This window comes from Portunus trituberculatus, chromosome 46 (assembly GCF_017591435.1).
Source record: "Portunus trituberculatus isolate SZX2019 chromosome 46, ASM1759143v1, whole genome shotgun sequence".
Taxonomy (NCBI): Eukaryota; Metazoa; Arthropoda; class Malacostraca; order Decapoda; family Portunidae; genus Portunus; species Portunus trituberculatus.
In genome coordinates, this window is record NC_059300.1 from 8,169,058 (window position 1) to 8,189,057 (window position 20,000).

Here is a 20,000-nt window from a genome sequence, read left to right on the forward strand (position 1 = left end):
CGATGCGAGGTGTGACAAGGCGGGAACAGAGAGCAAGGTAGTACAAGGTCAGACTCACCATCCAGAGCACTCATTTCCCTTAACGCCACTCCTCTTCCTCTTCCTTCACCTGAGAGATGGATCACCTTTAGGTCGTGTTTAGTCACATATTTTTTTCCTCTTAAAGGCGAACCCACCATTCTTCTTGGTCAGGCATCGGGCGGGGAGGATGGGATGGCAGGGGAGGGGATTGACAGGGGAATGGGATGGCAGGGGGCTTAAAGATGGGATGTGGCTGTCTCGTCTGCTTCGTGGTATATGATTAAACACAGGAAGGCTACGGTGGTGCTTTAACGCGTACTCATGTTAAAGAGAGAGAGAGAGAGAGAGAGAGAGAGAGAGAGAGAGAGAGAGAGAGAGAGAGAGAGAGAGAGAGAAGAGTGGGTAAGTCACGGATTCCAGCACGCCGCCACAGTTCCGTCTGACGCTGGAGTTAGCGGGATAAACTAATAAGTGGAGGCTAATGGTCCTGTCTGCGTCCTGTCGAGCCGCGGAGGTATCTATCTCTGCTTCCCGCCCTAGTCCCCTTAACTCCTGCCACTCCGTTACCTCTTCCATCTCTATCACATTTTTATTATTTTGTTTTCTCTTTCGAGCATGCTACACGTTGCTTCTTTCCCCTTTATTTTCACACATATTTATCATTTTCTTCTATTCTTTTTCCCTTTCTTACTCGTAAACAAGATATGTTGATTGTGTTCGCGTATTTATTCTCGTATTTTTGTGGTGGGTTATCTTTTCCTCTGAGTTCCTTTTTTATTTTCTTCAGTGTACGTAAGAAAACACCATTACAAGCTACCCTAAGAAGGAAAACAGGCATAAAATTGTTACTGATTCCCTGACAGGCTCCTTGAGGATGTCGGTGCGTGTGTAACCATCGAGCCACCCTGGTATAGTGATCCGTGGTAAAGTACTGGAATGGACACACAGCCACGGATCTCAATCATGGCCTGCTCTTTCACCCGATAATTAATCTTTCTCATAAACCTTAAACATTTTCAGACACTATTTTTTTTTCTTTTGCATATTTTTGCATTTCAATTATCTAAATAGTTCTGCAACTTGTAGATGATACAAAAATTAACTTCATATTGATTTTGCTTTTATGTTTCATGTAGAAATTTCCTTGCAGAGCTTTTAATGTAAACAAAGAAGGAATATAAAAGTAAAGTGATTAATTGAACATTTTTTCTTTGATTATCATTGAAGATGTCGAGTTTCTTATTCACTACTTTCTGTGCTCATGGAAAAATGTATTCTTCACAATATTCTTTGATGTTACGGATAATAATAAGTAGGTGTGATTAGCCGCATCATAAAGAAAAAAAAACTATCTATTTTCATATCAAGTATTATTTATATACAGTATATTTGGTCAATTATCTTTCAACTTATCTATTTAAATACCAGAAATAAAAAAAATAAAGATTTACAAAAAATAATTTCTGGGTCATCCGTGGTGTGACTCAGGTTCACATACAACTAGCACTACCACCACCACCACCACCACCAATCCTCTCTCCCAGCTCATCATCGACCCTTGTACCTCCTTCCTCACCTCCACAACAAATTTTCCATTAATATTCAGTAGTCTGCTGTGTACCGAGTGACGCAAGGGACGGCAAACTCGTAAAAAATGCACGCCGAGACATATAAAAAGTTACATGTGCCAGTGAATGTCGATGCAGAGCAAGAAAAATGGACGAACAAAAATACACACGCCTAAAAGTGATTGTAGGAATAGATAAGAATGAGAGAAAATAAGAAAATGATAGTCACAGTTGAAAAATTGGATACATATGTTAAAAAATAGACTTCAGTCGATAGAGAAACCAATTACGACGTCAACAACAATAGATAAAGCGAAGAAAAAGAAGACAAAATGCGAATAATATACAGCACACACACACACACACACACACACACACACACACACACACACACACACACACACAACCAGGACAGATATACAAATGGTAGGGAAGGTAAGGAAGATTAAAAGAAAAAAAAAGGAAAGACGAAGAAGAATACGACGAAGCAAAAGGAGGAGGAGAGGAAGAAGGAGAGAAAAAATAACTCTGAGAGATGGCAGTAGGGTTGGGATATGCTGCACGTATTTCCTCACGAGCAAAGTTGGGTAGTAAAGATAGCTCTACGGGGTAAACTCCCACTCAACATTTTCTCTCACACGGGGCTCTCCTCTATGAGAACAAACGCCCCATTCCGTGGCCTCAGGATGCGTTCTTCTCCTCCTTCGTGTTCTTCCAGCAGGTGTTTGTGTGTGTGTGTGTGTGTGTGTGTGTGTGTGTGTCTCTCTCTCTCTCTCTCTCTCTCTCTCTCTCTCTCTCTCTCTCTCTCTCTCTCTCTCTCATCTCCTACATCTTCCACTGATTCCTAAACCTGTTCCTCATTCACTCTGCTGATTTTCCTCATATTTCACACCTGTCCCTTTCCTTTCGCTTTTTTCTCTTTCCGCTTTTCTTATTTCTCCTCCCTCTCTTTATTCTTCTTCTTCTTATTATTATTATTTTCTTTTCCTTCTATTCCTCCTGTTTTCTTTATTTATTTGGTATATGTTTTTCCTTTATTTTATTTCCTTCATGTTCTATTTTTGTTTTTGTTTTCTAGCCTTGCTTTATTTATTTGTGTTTCATTTCCTTGTTTTTATCTCGTTTCTTCTGGTTTTGCTTTTTCGTCTACCTTTTTTTCATTTTATTTTCGTGACTTCCTTTCCGTCTCCCTTTTCTTATCTTTTCTCTTCTTCTTATCTTTCTTCCTTTTACTCTTATCTTTCTTCACTTTCTATTCCTCCTTCTCCTCCTACTTTTTTTCTCCTTCGTTTAGTCTTTTCTTTCTTTTCTCCTCCACTTTCTTATCGGTTTTCTTCATATCTCTCTTCCTCTTCCTCTTCCTCCTCCACTACTATCCTCCACTTCTCCACCAAAGCAAAGCAAAGAGAGAGAAGATTGAGTGTGGTTCCCTCCAATCTATTATTCGTGGTGACCCAGACTCCCTCCACACGTCCTCCACACCTGCCACATGACACCACATCCACCACAGACTCTCCACCTCTCCCTCCACCACCACACACTTTCCCTCCGTGCCGCACATCACAGCTAACACACGTCTTAATTAAATTCTCCGTCCCATACCACAGATACACACACACACACACACACACACACACACACAACACAGACACACTCCCTCTCTCTCTCTCTCTCTCCCTCTCAGTGTAATAATCTGCACAAATTCATGTTAATATTTTCTGGTCTGGATGCTTCACTTTCCAGGGCAGCACCACCTCATCTTCCAGACCTTCCGTGCCTTCCAAACTCAGTGATATAACTCCTTCCTACTCCACTACTCCCGCTCCAGTGTAGTGTCCCCTCGTGCCGCCCCTCCGCCGTGTTCATCCATCACTACTGCCCCTCATTCCTCCCCTTCCTTGCCTCCCCTCCCTTCCCCTCGTCTCGCCCCGCCTCGCCCCGCCCTCTACTCTCCATCCCTTTCCAGTCCTCCTCCTCCTCCTCCTCCTCCTCCAAGCGCCAAAGGGGAAGGGGCAGAATATACGAGGAGGAAAGAGGAAAGAATGAGAGATGGAGAGGAAGGGCGTAAAATCGAGAGAGAGAGAGAGAGAGAGAGAGAGAGAGAGAGAGAGAGAGAGAGAGAGAGAGAGAGAGAGAGAATTTACAGCCGCTTTGTTGAGGGTGGAAAGTGAAAATGTACAAATCTACAATTGTGAGTATTGTAGTTTTTTTTTCTTTCTACATTTGTTTGTTTGTCTATCTGTCTGTATGTCTGTCTGCTTGTCTCTGTCTGTCTGTCTGTCTGTTTATGCATCTATTCTAAATATTTTTTTCTTATCTTTTGCCTTATCTCTTGTTTATCTTTATGTTTTCGTCTTTGTTTTTCTCTGCCTATGTTTGTCTGTATTCTTCATGTCCCTTTATTATGTTTTGTGTTTTGCTTCTGGTTCTGTCTGTCAAATCTCTCTCTCTCTCTCTCTCTCTCTCTCTCTCTCTCTCTCTCTCACTTTACGATGATCGCTTCGAAGCATAATACACAAAGTCATCCGGAATAAACTTTCTCATTTTTATGCAGCAGAGGGGAGGGAGCGCCGACCCCTCTCCCTTAAAAGTTGTCTCCCATTGGATCTGCTTCTCTTTTTTTTCTAGCGAGAGAGAGAGAGAGAGAGAGAGAGAGAGAGAGAGAGAGAGAGAGAGAGAGCGCTCATGAATACCTTTGCCATTCTGGGTTACAAGGAACGCTCTTTTCAAGCACACAAAAACTCGTAGAACTATGAAGCCGTTTAAAACACTTCCCTAACTATTCCCTCAATGCATTACACTTTTATCGGCCAGTGTCTGGGGACTCTTCCTCCTCCTCCTCCTCCTCCTCTTGACTCTGCACTCCCAGCTTCCCCAATGACTTTTTTGATATTTTTTTCTCATTTCATTTACTAAGAGTTAAAAGTTTCAAATGCAGTACTCATAATGCCTCTGTTTCCAGCCAGCATCCTTGTTATCTCGTTGTTGTTGTTGTTGTTGTTGTAAAGAAAGTTTTTCTCTCTCTCTCTCTCTCTCTCTCTCTGCCTGAAACGTTAGAGAAAATTGTATCATATTTTTCTAATGTGATTTTCGACTTTTAAGCGAAAAAAAAAGTTTTAGTTGTTCTCTCTGTATGATGTGTGTGTGTGTGTGTGTGTGTGTGTGTGTGTGTGTGTGTGTGTGTGTGTGTGTGTGTGTGTGTGTGTGTGAATCAGTATGTACTATATGCATAAATTATTTGTTTCGTTTACTTATCATAACCACCTATTATCACTATTGCAATGATCACGACATGTATTATCTTTAAAAAGCATTATCTATTCACTAAAGTTCCTTCTCGTCCCCTTTTTTTGTTATGGCGGGATCCTATCTAACGTCCTTCCGAGTCCTTTCCGCCTTGCTGTCCTCTAATCAGTCACACACACAGTCGTTCCCTGGGTCAGTCAGTCATGCTCTGTATTGTGGACTCACTTAAACACACTGGAGCCGCTCTACGCAATGTTTTACTGTTTCCTCACCACCTGGACTCTCCTTCAGTCACTTGTTAACCTCACTAGTACGTGAGTATGTGCATTTCCTTGTAACAAACAACCACTTTCCTCCCTGTCTCCTCGTGTTCTTCTCTCCCGCTCTCCCTTCCTCTCTCCCTGGCAACATCACTCTTTAATTATTATGCAGGATTTATTTTTTCTCTCATTCATGGACGTAATTAAGCACATTGTTCAGTCCTTCCTTCTTTTGTGGCGAGGAAAAGAAAACGAGGCATTACATTCACCACAGGGCTGAAAAGAACTAAGTATGACTGGCGCTCGTGTCACTATTGTTGACGAGAGGAGGAGGAGGAGCAGAAGGAGGAGGGCACAGTGGAGTAAAACCAGGACAAGAACGAATACCAGGACAAGAGGAAGAGGAGGACGAGGAGAGCACGATGAAGCGAGACAACAAGAGGGGACAGCAGGACAAGAGGGAGAGGAGGTACAGGAAGAGGAACAGGGTCATCATAGGGCGGCGTAAGTCTGGGTAACACAATCGTCCTGCAGCAATGGGACAAATTTCTTGCTCAGGGACAAAAATGCAATCCAGAAGGGAATTTTTCTTGCTCCTTCCCACCGTCAGCAAAAATTTCCCCAGTAATCTATTATCATCTTAAGCTGGGATGGAGAGGTTAAATGTCCGGGGCTGTGGAGAGGGAAAAATAAGGAAAGGAGGAGAGAAAAAGGGAAAAGAATGAAGGAAAGGGAGTAAGGAGAGAGGAGTAGAGAAAAGAAAAAAAGTAAAGAATGTGAGAGATGTGTGTGGGCAAGATGGGTAGGTGGAAAGTAAAGGAAATGGGATGAAAGAGGAGAGGAAAGAAGAGATAAGAATTGAGGAAAAGGAAGATAAAGGGAGAAGTGGAGAGGCAAAGGGAGATTAGGATAGAATACTAGATGTGGTTGAGGTATGGAAGGAAGGGAAGGGACAAGTGGAGCAGGACAAATAGGAAAAAGGAAAGGAATGGAAGAAATATATAGTAAGAAGGGAGGTGTAGGGAAAAGATGAGACGAAGAATGGAGGATATAGAGTAAATGAGATTGGGGTAAATGAAGAAAGGGAAAGGAATTGATAAAATAATTAGAAGAAAGAAAGGGAAGGGAAAGAGAGTTAGAAGAAGGGGGGTGTAAGGCAACAGAACACAGGGGGGGGCATAAGGCATAAGAGGAACATTGAATAGAATGAAAAGTAGCTAAAGCTGCATCTAGCTGAGCCCGCTCCGTGACCCTTGCTTTCCTTCTTTCTTCCTTCCTTCCTTTCTTTCCTTCCCTCTCTCTATCGCTCCCCGTCCTGCCTGTCTGCCTCTTCCTCCTCGGCACAGTGATGAGGTCGGCAGAACTCCACAATCCCATATAATCGCTTTAATCGATGCTCGGAGTAAAGTTGAACTAGACTCACCCTCATCTCGATCCTGAAATTACACCGATGTGGCCCAGTGACCCCCGACCTCTTCCTTCCTCCCCCTCCCAGACTCCCTACATCGCAAGGCACCTCCAGCAGCCATTCCTCCCTCTCCACCTCCTCCTTCCCTTCCTACTGACTCGCGTGGGAAGAAGAAGTGGAGGCGTCCAAGAGGGGGGAATCCTTACTCGGGGATGTCCTCGCCGCAATTCCGCATCTTTTTCCTCCTTCAGCGTGCAGTGTTGCGGGATAATAGGGCGGTCATGAGGCAACGGTGAACCATTCCCTCGCAAACACATGACAGCCAAACTCGTCGTCAAAAATGTCTCTTTTTACGGCAAATATTTATGTGAAATGACTCCATAACGACCCGTTTGAAGTAAGGCTGGAAATAAGAAATGGCAAATAATGAGTGACAAGAAAATTTCCTTAAAAACAAGAAATTCATCATTATTATCATCATCATCATCATTCATGGTATAAAATTCTACAGCAAGACGAAGGAAATAATTTCTTCTCATTTATGTCTATTGTCTGTCTCATTCAAACCATTCCAGCAAATTTTCCACTTTATAATCTACATTTTTTAATCAACCCTGCCTTCCTTTTATCATCCCACCGAGTAACTATATAACTGCTCATCTTACATGTGTTCGGCGCATGGCGAACCAACCGAAATAATAAGTAGAAACAGAAAATTCATATTAAGCTTCAAGACAAGATGTATCCGCTTTGCAATTACAAGAAAACAACAAAAAGAATGCTAAAAATAAAGACATAAAAGATGAATAATAAGTCCACTGCCATCAGACGAATAATAATAAAAAAATAGTAAAAACAATAAAAAAAAAAAAAAAACAGAGACTGAAGAAGATAAAGAATATAATATGATCAAGTTTAACACTTTACATGAGGAATAACAATGACACTTAATAAATAAAAAAAATAAAAAAAAATAAATAACATTAACCAATAACCAATAACCAACCTAACCTCAAACAACTAGTAATAATAATAACAACAGGAAGAATAAGACGTGAGGCAGAGTAAGAGAGGCGATATGGAAGGAGTGGCGGAGTGTGGCGGGGCGGTGCGAGGCTTTAAGGGGAATCAGGAGCAACACTGACCCGCCGCTGAGGAGAAGCTGCGGAAACGAGCAGAAAATATGAAAAATACGTCGGAATAAGACTCGGAAGGAAGACTCAACCAGACTGTGCGATTCTTTTTCTCTCAGACTAACGTGGTGGAGGCGGCGGAGGAGGAAGAAAGAGCAGGAAGAGCAGGAAGAGGAGGAAGAGAAAAGAATGTCGGAGTGAGATTATTAACTTGGAATATATTATGTGACTGTGTCTTTCAATGTCATACTTTTTCGCACAGTACAAGTCATATTTTCATTTTTTTTTTTTTTTTTTTTGGTTTAAAGAATGCGATTTTTTATTTTGACTTTATTACCATGTTTGAATGGAGACAGAAAATAAGGTAAGAGGGATGCTTGTGAGTGAGTGAGTGAGTGAGTGAGTAAGTGAGTGAGTGAGTGAGTGAGCGAGTAAGTAAGTAAGTAAGTAAGTAAGTGAGTGAGTAAGTGAGTGAGTGAGTGAGTGAGTGAGTGAGTGAGTGAGTGAGTGAGTGAGTGAGTGAGTGAGTGAGTGAGTGAGTGAGTGAGTGAGTGAGTGAGTGAGTTTATCATGACATCTTTGGAACTAAACTGACCAGCTTTTAGTTTTTTTTTTTATCTTCTTCCTTTTCACATTATTTTTTTTACCTACTGCACTTTGAGCGTTGTTCTTTCCTTTTCCTATTCTAATACCTTACAACCTCCTTATTCCATTCACTGCAACAACAAAAAAAACAATCATAAGTATCAGAACCAATGGGCGAAGTCTTTATAAGCACCTACAATCGAGTTAACCATGCAAATAAAGAATACATTTAGCAATTCCTCCCCCGTTGAAAGCTTAAATGTGGCTGTAGAGCAAGTGAAGATGTCTCAGTAAGAATGACTGATCAATTAGGAAAAGATGACAGTCGAAGGATCAATACACCAAAAAACGCTAGAAAAAAAAAAAATGTGGTAACTAAATATAAAACAAAAACAAGACGTGGATTACTATCATACACCCATTTATCCTCCTCTTCATTTACCTCTTATGCATTTACTTGTCCTCCCACTCCTGCAAATTAGTGTCCCCCATCAACTTTTATCTAACTCATTTCTCAAACCGCCCAATCATAAAACGCCTAAAATCACACGAGAATAAATGCATCACCCCACTATGATGATCTTACGACCCACCAAGAAAATAAATAGTAATAACACTGACTCGCTAACTCGTGAGTCTGAGTTGAGAGAAAGAAAATTACGGGAGAGAAAGGAGGAAGAACGAGACGATGAAAGAGAGGGGAGAGGAGAGAAGAGAGAAAGGAGAGGAAGGGGAGAGGGAGGGGAGAGCCAAACTTCCGGCTGACCTCTAATATCCTGACCCCAATAAGAAAAAAATAAAGATTGTTGCAGTGTCTTGGAAGAGAGGGAGGGAGGGAGGGAGGGAGGGTGGGAGAGTAAATGTATTGAGAAGGGAAGGAAAAGAGAAGGAGGAAAGATAGGACAGAGAGAGAGAGAGAGAGAGAGAGAGAGAGAGAGAGAGAGAGAGAGAGAGAGAGAGAGAGAGAGAGAGAGAGAGAGAGAGAGAGAGAGAGAGAGAGAGAGAGGATGGGGAGAGGGAGATACCGGGCGCCAAAACCACAATATCCTGCGAAGGAAGCTGGAAAAAAAGAGGAGGAGGAGGAGGAGGAGGAGGAGGAGGGAGAGAAGGAGGGCCAGTTTTGGGTAGTGGTAAGTAGCAGAGGATGGTGGTGGTGGTGGTGGTGGTGGTGGCCCTCGGTTATGGCCTTCCTGTCTCCCTCGTTGTTTGTTCCTGGTCGAGGCCTTGAGCTCCGGGATTATCGTGAGAGAGAGAGAGAGAGAGAGAGAGAGAGAGAGAGAGAGAGAGAGAGAGAGTTACATAATAACACATCTCACTCCATTCAAACAGTACAATACAACACTACCACTCCTCCACTTCTACCCACACGCCTCCTTACCTTGATGATGTTGTGTCCCTCCCTGCGCGGGTCTGGCACTACCGTCACCTTGAAGAACGGGGAGACGCCATAGTCAGCGTGCAAGCGGGTCAGTAACACGTCAAACTGCCAGCGCCTGCGGTCCCACGTCTCCTGCATCAACGTCCATCCGTCTGCAGGAGAGAGAGAGAAAAAAGAAGGTAAGTTAAGTCATACAGATAAAGAACTGTCACCCTTTCGTCTTAATTCTACTCTCGGTTTTCTTATTCTCATCTTATTCTCCTTTACTGTACGGTATCTCGTTTTCTCTTTCCACTTTTCCTTTATAGAATTGAAAGTGCATCCTTAATTTAATTGTTTAATTGTTTAATTGTTTCGTCTTGTTTCCACTACTTTTTTTTTATCACTTTTATCAGGCAGTGGTTGAAGATATAAGGGTTTTAACGATTGTTTTCTTTATTCTTAGTGATATTTCAATTAGGATTTTCACATTTCATCATTATTTTATTTATTTTCGAGAATTATTTGGGCTTATATTATTTTTTTTACTGAATTCTAGTGATAGTTAAACCAGGATTCTGCATGATTACTATTCAAAGTATCATGAAAATCTCTGTGGCCTTTGAAAACAATCCTGCAGAGAGAGAGAGAGAGAGAGAGAGAGAGAGAGAGAGAGAGAGAGAGAGAGAGAGAGAGAGAGAGAGAGAGAGATAGGGATTCAATGACAAATGGATGATGAAGGAATGGGATTGAACGCGACAATGAAGACTCCTGTAATGTTATTGTAAGTAGACCATTACATAGAGTTCATAATTTCATACAGCACACACACACCATTCCTATTCTATGTTTTTCGTGAGGTTAGGAAGGGAAAGAAATGGAGAAATGCTTGCTTTTACTCATATGCCAAATAACTGAAAATAATTAAAGGAAAAGAAAAAATCAATACTTCTCTCTCTCTCTCTCTCTCTCTCTCTCTCTCTCTCTCTCTCTCTCTCTCAATTTCCATGATAAATTATTCCATATTTTTTTTACTCATTTACACTTGTTCATTTACGTAATCTATAACATTCTCTCTCCCTTCCTCTCTCTCTCTCTCTCTCTCTCTCTCTCTCTCTCTCTCTCTCTCTCTCTCTCTCTCTCTCTCACTCTCTCTCTCTCTCTCTCTCTACAACTCTCTTCTCTTCTCCTCCTACACCCCGAGACTCAGCACCTACTTGAGGAGGGCACCTGTAAACACCTGGATTTATGGAAGGTCAGAAAACTTACACCATCGACCAGCCACAAAAATACGCTTATAGACTCAATTCCCGCTCCAGAAAATATTAACCATAAACTAACGACAACGAACTCCTGCCACCCTTTTACTTACTGACCTGTGGAGTGAACATGTATTTAGAGAGGAGGAGGAGGAGGAGGAGGAGGAGGAGGAGGAGGAGGAGGAGGAGGAGGAGGAGGAGGAGGAGGAGGAGAAGGAGGAGGAGGAGGAGGAAAGAGAAAGAGAAGGAAAAAGAAAAGGGGAAAGAAATGAAGAACAATAATAACAACCAGTAAATAACAAGATAAAGAAAAAGAGGAGGAGGAGGAGGAGGAGGAGGAGGAGGAGGAGGAGTTCTCGTTACGGCAGGGAGGCTGGGAGGGGTTTTGAAAGAGGAGGAAGAATGAGAGAGGAAGGAGGGAACAGCAATATTGATGTATGGGGAGGATATGACCCCCATTTCCCTTACCTTCATCTCCCCACTCGTGTGTGTGTGTGTGTGTGTGTGTGTGTGTGTGTGTGTGTGTGTGTGTGTGTGTGTGTGTGTGTGTGTGTGTGTGTGTGTGTGTGTGTGTTAGGAAGCCGCGGTGGAATAATAGAGGCAAGCACAGTAATGTAAACAAACCCAGGCAGTGAATTGATTTTACGTGCATGGAAGTCAACACCAATGCAAACTAAATCAAATACCCAGTGATAACCCACAGACCCTGATGGTGGTGGCGGTGGTGGTGGTGGTCGTGGTGGTGGTTGGTGGTGGTAGTTGTGGTAGTGGTGGAGTGGTGGTGGTGGTGGTAGTAGTGGTAACTTAACCTTCGAACTACCATAAACTAAATACTAATAAGCTGAACTTTCTTTACAATAAATTCAATACTGGAACTGTATCCTACAAACTAAATTGCTGTTGTAGTTCAGAATTGGTGCATTTCTATTGGCGCTCCTCGCTTTTGGCTCTACGCTGTGTAATGGATGGAGTCTGATGGCTCCAATAGCAGCTACAAATAACACTGAAATTTATTTATTTTTTGTAATTCTTTAACACTGTGATGACGATTTGGACTGGGCTAAAAATAAATACGATAAATATTGCCCCATTAGATTAAATGTGCGTGTTGCTGTGGCCATTGAAATATGTTTATCTATCCATCTGTCTATTTATGTATCTGTGACAATTTCCACGGTTAATAAAATCATGGCTATTAGTCAAAATTGAGTCGTGGATGAGTAATTGAAGATTGTCATTAGTGTCATCACAACATACCTACATCATCTTATTTAAAATCAATATAAATAAATTTAACAAAATTAACTCTATCGTGATAATGAAGAAATTAAAACAACAGGCGCTTTTCTATCCCCCTCCCTCTTCTACCCCGCCCAAAAAATAAATAAATAAATAAAACACTTTAACACCACAACATAAGCCATACACAACATGAAAGCAACTCCAATCCTCTTAAGTAACCCTTTCAATATAATTCTAATCCTCCTCCAGTCCGGGTTTTCTTGCACCCAACATTTATCAATTTTTCTTTCAATCCACTCTGAAAAGCTGTGATTTGCCACATTTCTCATTCGACACAAACTAGACACCTTTCAAACACCACACAAAAACTGCATCAACTATTATTTCTTCCCACTTTCCTGTAGATATAGATTTTGTTCAGTGCTTTTAGTGCTGCAAATTAATGCTTATTGCACTTAAGAGATACAACACACACACACACACACACACACACACACACACACACACACACACACACACACACACACACACACACACACACACAAAAGGAGCACAACTTCAGAGCCGCGCACCTGAATTGTAACAGCGCGCGAAGGAATGTGCTCACCAATTACAATTCACAGGTCTTACTTGATAACACGTATTTACAAACACTACCTAGTCTGGATCAGGGGTGGTGAATTTAAAGCGAGGGCGGGAGAGTGATGGGGACTGAGAAAGGGAGAGGTGAGGAAGAATGAGATGAGAGACGGAGGTGAAAGGAGATACTGGTCTGGGTGAGCTGAGGTATGTGTAGTTTGAGAGAGAGAGAGAGAGAGAGAGAGAGAGAGAGAGAGAGAGAGAGAGAGAGAGAGAGAGAGAGAGAGAGAGAGAGAGAGAGAGAGAGAGAGAGAGCAGAATGGTAGTTAGTCAAATGAATCAATGTGCGTCTGTTGACATTTCACTAGTCGTGACCTGTGACACACACACACACACACACACACACACACACACACACACACACACACACACACACACACACACACACACACGCACACACAGAGTGGAGCACGCGAAAAGAGCATTTGTCTCCTTCTTTCTGGGTAACTTAATCAATTATCGTTAAACCACACAAGACAATCCAAGAATATAAAATAACACACTAAACACGCTGCGCTGAACCATTTAAATTCATCACCAAATATTTTTATCAGAGCAGAAAAAAAGAATGAATCTATAAAAAAAAAAAATAATAATTCAAACATTCAAAAGAAGAGAGAGAAAAAAAAAAAAACAAGAAAATTACAAACGGTACCTGGACCAGTAATAAGCAGCCTCACTTAGCGCATCACACCACCATGCCAAATTAAATCTAAGCTCGTACTGTTACACGTATACATTCAACTACAAAAGGCCTAAAAGTTGTCACGAAACGGCGCAAACAAAACAACGCTATTCCTCATTACCTTTCATTACACTAACAAGCAAAGTAAACGTGTAAATGATGAACTGCACTATACTATTCTAAAATCGTACCAATGATAAAGAAAAAAAAAATTGAGGTCGTCACGAAAAGCAGCATACAAAATAGCAATACACTTCAGCTTACTACATAACACCATCGTATACATTAAACCTTAACTCGTACTGTGCTACACTAATGGTGATGGTGATGGCAACTATACGCAACGTGCCGCAATGGAGAGTGGCGGCGGTGGTTGGGGGAGGGGGACCAGCAGTGGAGGTGGTGGTGGTGGTGGTGGTGGTGGTGGTGGTGGTGGCGGTGGAGGCGGCGCCCTATTGAACATTAGTCATGAAATGGGAACGCGGCGCAGTGAGGGTTCCCCAAAGCAAATCCCATTTAGGACCCCCACAAGTCTAGATGCGATGCTGTATCTATTATTCATCCGTCTGTCTGTCTGTGTGTATGTCTGTGTGTCGCTCTGTCTATCCGTCGGTTTGTTTGTCTTCTATCCGTCTCTCTCTCTCTCTCTCTCTCTCTCTCTCTCTCTCTCTCTCTCTCTCTCTCTCTCTCGTATCTGGAAGTCAGCCCGGACAAGTAATAGATTGCAGGTGCTTTTTCTAATGAGAGAGAGAGAGAGAGAGAGAGAGAGAGAGAGAGAGAGAGAGAGAGAGAGAGAGAGAGAGAGAGAGAGAGAGAGAGATTACGTTAACAAAGTGAAATGAGTAATAAAAAAAAATCACTGAAAAAAACTAACCCGAATAAATAGTAATATAAATAAACACCACCAACACAACACAAATAATACAAAAAAAAAAAAAAAAAAGAAAACGGTGGAACTCATTAACTTTTTCAATCCTTTATTTTTTCTCCCACCATTCAATCTAGTTATTGTTTTCTTTTTAACTAATTCGCCCTCCCATTCAGCTATACCCCTCCTCCCCCTCCTCCTCCTCCAACTCTCCTCCTCCTCTCCCTTCTCCTCTTTCCCTCTCTTTATTGCCTCTCTTCATCACGACTCCCTCCTCCATTCTGCCCTACATCTGTCTCTTTAACAGGCTATTACACTGCTCTCTCTCTCTCTCTCTCTCTCTCTCTCTCTCTCTCTCTCTCTCTCCAGGCATACCTATCGTTTTTCCCCTATTTTATGCCCATCTGGTATTCTCTCCCTACCTACCTACCTACCTACCTGCCTCTTCCTCCTCCTCCTCCTCATCCTCTTTTTTTCTGGTTCCAAATAAAGTGCGAGAAGGAAAGGGAAGTTTAGTGTACCGGTTTTCAGTTATATTTACCTGAAGAGGAAGAGGAAGAGGAAGAGGAGGAGGAGGAGGAGGAGGAGGAGGAGGAGGAGGAGATGAATAAACACACAACCCTTCGTTTGACTCCCCATTAATCTCCCTCATACACACTAACTCATCTCCTTCTCCTCCTCCTCCTCCTCCTCTCATCACCTACCATCATTTCCTCCCCTTTCCCTCCCTTCGTCATTCATTCCTCTCCTTTGTTACACACGTTTCCACCTCCCACGTGTCCTTCTCCTTCACACACACACACACACACACACACACACACACACACACACACACACACACAATCCACATCTTTCCTTTCCTCCTTTCCTTTCCTCTTCCTTCTCTCCTTCCTCCCTCCATCACCTCCACTTCCACCTCCAACTCCTCCTACCTCCTCCTCCTCCCCTTCCCCCTCCTCACCTTACACACTCTAGCGATTCCCAACAGATGCAATCGATCAGAACAACATCACAAGAAACAGACAGCTCGCCTCTCCCTCTCCCTTTCCCTCTCCCTCTCCGCCTCTCTCTCCCACTCTCTCCTTCTCCCTCTGATCCTCCTGTCTCTAGTTATGTTTCAATGGAGGGATCAAGGGATGGGAGAGGGAGGAGGGAGAAAAGACGGAGAGGGTGGTTTATGAGGAAGGTATATGAGGGGAAAACTACTTATGAGGAGAGGAGACGAGAGGAAAGGAGGAGGAACAAATAGAACAAGAACAGTAAGAAAAGAGCAAAAGAACAATATTAATAAGAAAAATCTATCATAAATAAGAAATTGAGATATATTTGCTCTTCAACTAAACTAAGAAAAAGAAATTGAAGAAGCTACATCATTTTCGCCACCATGTTCGTATTACAACTACTACTACTATTACTACTACTACTACTACTACTACTATTGCAACTACTACTACTACTACTACAACTATTTCTGCTGCTATCGAATCCTACCTTAACCTCATCTTTCAAATTCAAACTAAACACTACCTTACCTTACCTCACCTTACCTCACCTTACCTAACCTAACCTAACCTAACCTAACCTTACCAAACCTTACCAAACCAAACCAAACCTAACCTAACGAAACCAAAGAAAAAAATCCATTCTCTCTCTCTCTCTCTCTTAATAACTACGAGGTGTCTGACTGAATGACTACCTGATGGACTTCCTGACTGGCTGACTGACGGACTGACGGACGGGATGAACGGTTGAATAAATAAATCCCAGACACTCCCTCGAATGCCGACAGGTCATGGATGGGAAAGAGAGAGGGAGACAGAGAGGGAGAGGGAGGAGGAAGCTGGAAAAAAAAGTACTGTGTGTATGTCAGGGAAAATAGAAAATATAAAAAAAACTTCCATCAACGCCCATCGCTCGTGTTCACTCCTCATGCCCTCTTCTTCCCCTCTCCCTCCCCCCCGATGAAAAAAATGAATAGCTTACAAAAGAAAAAAAAGGGGTGAAAAAAGGTTAAAAAAGCTGAACCTGGGTGTCTTCCGGTGGTGTCGCTCAGGGAATATAAAAGAACTTGGGAGATAAATGTCCTATTCACACGCTGCTATTTTTGTTGTGTGCGCGTGCCCTTGTGTGTGTGTGTGTGTGTGTGTGTGTGTGTGTGTGTGTGTGTGTGTGTGTGTGTGTGTGTGTGTGTGTGTGTGTGTGTGTGTGTGACTTTTTTACGCACCACATGACCTGCAGGAGGGAGAATCACGAACACACTAGGAAGAATATGGAACCTCTAGTCTTGTCCTCCTCCTCCTCCTCCTCCTCCTTCTCCTCTTATTATTATTATTATTATCATTATTCTTATTCTTATTCTTCTTTCTCCTCCTACTCCAATCCCGCAGCCTCTTAACCTTCTTCCTTATAATTCCGTACATCACCTCACCCCATATAATAGAAAAAAACAACAACAAAAGAAAAAAAACACGAACACATCATCTCTTCATTTCCGTCACCCCAGCAAGTGAGGAAACGAAAACAACAAGAGAGAGACGAGGGAAGAAAACGCAAATCAGGTCACAAGAGCGATCGAGGGAGGCAAGGAACGAGCGCCCGGGGACCTGCTGGGAGCCTCGAGCTGATGGCAATACAAATAGTTCTGTAGGGCGCTTGCAGACAAAGAGGATGAGGATGATTCACTACCTCCTTGCCTTCGAACCGTCGCCTCCTATACCTGACCGAAACAAGTCCATTCATCATGGTCCCTTCCTCTTACCCTTGATTAAGAAGTGAGCGAGATGGGAAGAAGAGAAGGAGGGAGAGGAAGGGGACGTGTTGTGGAGGGGGGTTAGTGAGGCATGGAGGTTAAGTAATGGAAATGGAAAGGGATTCTCAACTCCTTGCCCGCTCACCCGACTGCCCGCCATTTCTACTCCCTTGCCTGTTGTTGTTGTTTCTGTTGTTGTACTTTCTCTTCAGGTCTACTTTTTCCTGCCTGATTTAGTTTTCCTTCGCCACCCGTAGCCACTGTTTGCTGTTCAGGACACAGAAATAAAGTCTTCATGTGGTTTACAAGATGAATAGATATCATCAATAAAGGCAGAAAGAAGACCAGATATCTCGCTTTGACTAAATATTACACTACTGAAGAAAGTTTAGTCATCAAGAAAAAGTCACTCAGTTCAGAAAGGTAAAGATTATTGCTCTCCATGACAGGAACGAGGAGCATTCGTTTCAGATCTCCTCGGCCTCTCTGTCATCTGTCTGTCACAGCAGCACCACTGTGCCTCGCCCTTTAGGTTACTGTGTGTAGCAACCTTCTTGTGTCAAACGTTGCACCAGAGCAGTTTGCTTTTCCACAGTAGTATGATTGTTTTGCTTGCCGGCATTGTCGTCTTACAGGCCTACTGTTTTCCCTCGGAGACAACATATCATCACTTACAGGCAAAGCTTTCTTCTTGAGGACTGATGCCTCGTTATGCAAGCCAACTGTCTTGCTCCGCAGTCCAATGGTCTTGTTCTGCAGCTGCGAAGTTCGCTTTTGCATCTTTTGGGTCCAATCATAAAGACCCGCCATCTTGTCTTCCAAGTCGACTGTCCTGTTCTGCAAATCCAATGTTTCTTATTTGCAGACCTAATGTTTGGTCTTCAATATCTACTGTCAAATTTACAAGCATTGCCACCATGTTCTCTAAATCCGCCATCCTGTTCTGTAGAACTTTAATCTGGACCTGCAGACTCTGAGTTCGGTCCTGTAGGTCTCCTGTCTTATTAAGGAGACGCGTCATGTCGCGTCCACACGCTGTATCATTCGCCCTATAGTAACAGTCTCCATTAGCATCGCATCCGATTCGTTTTCAACTCACATCGTGTTGTTTTTCAGTCCCAATATTATGTTTTTCATTTCCATCGATTTTTTTCTAGACTTTCTGTTCGGTTTTGCAGAAGTGTAGTTTGGTTACCGACATCTTCATTTTGTTTCTGAATACTTACCGTTTTGTCCTCAATAGCTACCGTGGTTGCTTCAATTTCCGCTATCTTACTCTCCAGATTTACCGTTTTGTTCAGCAGACACTCGCTTTCATTTCCTTCAGTTACTGTTTCGCTCTCGGGATTTATGTTCTCCGGTGGTAAATTTTTTCTCCTGTAGTTCTGTAATTTCCACTTTTGTTTCATTTCTCAAAATTGCAGCTTTGTTTTCTTGCTCTTTAGTTTCCAGAATTGTTTTGTTCTTAGAACTAGGGATTGTTGGCAAGGTTTTATTCTCCTGTTCCTTAGTTTCCAAACATCTTCCTTTGCTCTTAACCATTTTATCCAAGGTCTTATTCTCTTTCACTTTTTCCACTGTTTTGTTCTCTCGCTCTATCGTTTCAACAACTGTTTTATTCGCATCGATAACTGGTTTTTCCACCGTTTTGGTCCCTCGCTCTATTGTTTCAACTGTTTTGCTCTCATCGATAGCTGGTTTTCCCACTGTTGTGTTTTCTCGCTCTCTCGTTTCAACAACTCTCCTTAAAAAGGAGAGGTTAGTTGAGAAGAAAGTGAAATGGTGGGAGACGAAAGAACGGAAGGAAAGGTGGAGATATGACTGCTTAGGCAACAAAACAGATAGACGTACACATAGAGTTATAGACTGATAGACAAATAGCTAGAGATATACAGATAGATAAGGGTAAGTCGATAGATTAATATATAGGTGGATAGACACATACAAACGAAACAGATAGACTTACAGATAAAAAAAAAAAATAACAAAATTGTCTGCTGTAAATAGTGTACAATGGAACTATGCGTGCTTTGGGGTCCATGGGGTCTCCAAGTACATGGATTCGAATCCTGTCCACGGTCCGAGTGTAGGTTGGGCTTCCTCACTCTGGACAACGGTTTCTTAGCGGGTGGGCTTTGAGACAGGAGGCACTCCCAAAAAGTACCGCCTTTAGCCCATAAATTCCCGTGAAAAACCCACATGTATTAAATAAAAAAAGGGAAGAAAAAAGAGAAATTGAAGGGAGAAGAAGGAAACAGGAAGAGGTTTAATTGATACAAATTTATCTAAACAAATGGAGGGATGTCTATGTAAAGCAAAGGAAAGAAAGTAGGGCGCTTGGGTGAAGAGATGAGAAATAGAAAAAAATAATTGATAGAGATTGATAAAAGTAATAACGATTTTCCTTAATCATTAACATATATTTATCATAATTATGGACTTGTGACATTGTTTTTATTTCCTTTTTATCATGTATATATAAAAGATGTTAGTTTCGTGAGGAATTTTAATATTTTTCAGTCACATTATAGCTATCCGTGTGTGTGTATGTTCTCTCTCTCTCTCTCTCTCTCTCTCTCTCTCTCTCTCTCTCTCTCTCTCTCTCTCTCTCTCTCTCTCATTTAATTCCTTTCTTTCTTTCTTTCTTTTCTTTTGCTCCCTAACCCTTCGTCCCCTCTCATGACATTTCTCTTTTTTCCCTCCTAATGTTGTATATGCATTTCCAGCGCGATTTTTACCCGACTTCTTTTAAAAACCTTCCTCTTGCAGCGGCCGCCCGTGTGTCCTCTCCTGCAACAGCACACCCGCGGCGCCCATAACACTCGCAAGGGCTGACCCGCTGTGAGGTGAGGCAGACTCCGCAGATAGTGGCCAGTCGGATTATGTAAAGTTGATGAGTTCATTTGCATCATTCCTCGCTCACGGCGTCCCCTTATTCGACCTCCTCCTCCTCCTCCTACTCCTACTCCTATCTGTTCCC

General features: G+C 42.4%; 1 protein-coding gene across 4 annotated transcripts in view; it reads right to left on the reverse strand.

Moving 5' to 3' along the window:
• Positions 1–20,000, reverse strand: part of LOC123520324 (endothelin-converting enzyme 2-like) — a 403,077-nt gene that overhangs the window by 24,951 nt on the left and 358,126 nt on the right. For all 4 annotated transcript variants that reach the window (XM_045282533.1, XM_045282534.1, XM_045282536.1 and 1 more), the window contains exon 5: positions 9,600–9,751. In XM_045282533.1, the coding sequence (XP_045138468.1) occupies positions 9,600–9,751 (152 nt within the window). The remainder of the gene's footprint in view (positions 1–9,599; positions 9,752–20,000) is intronic.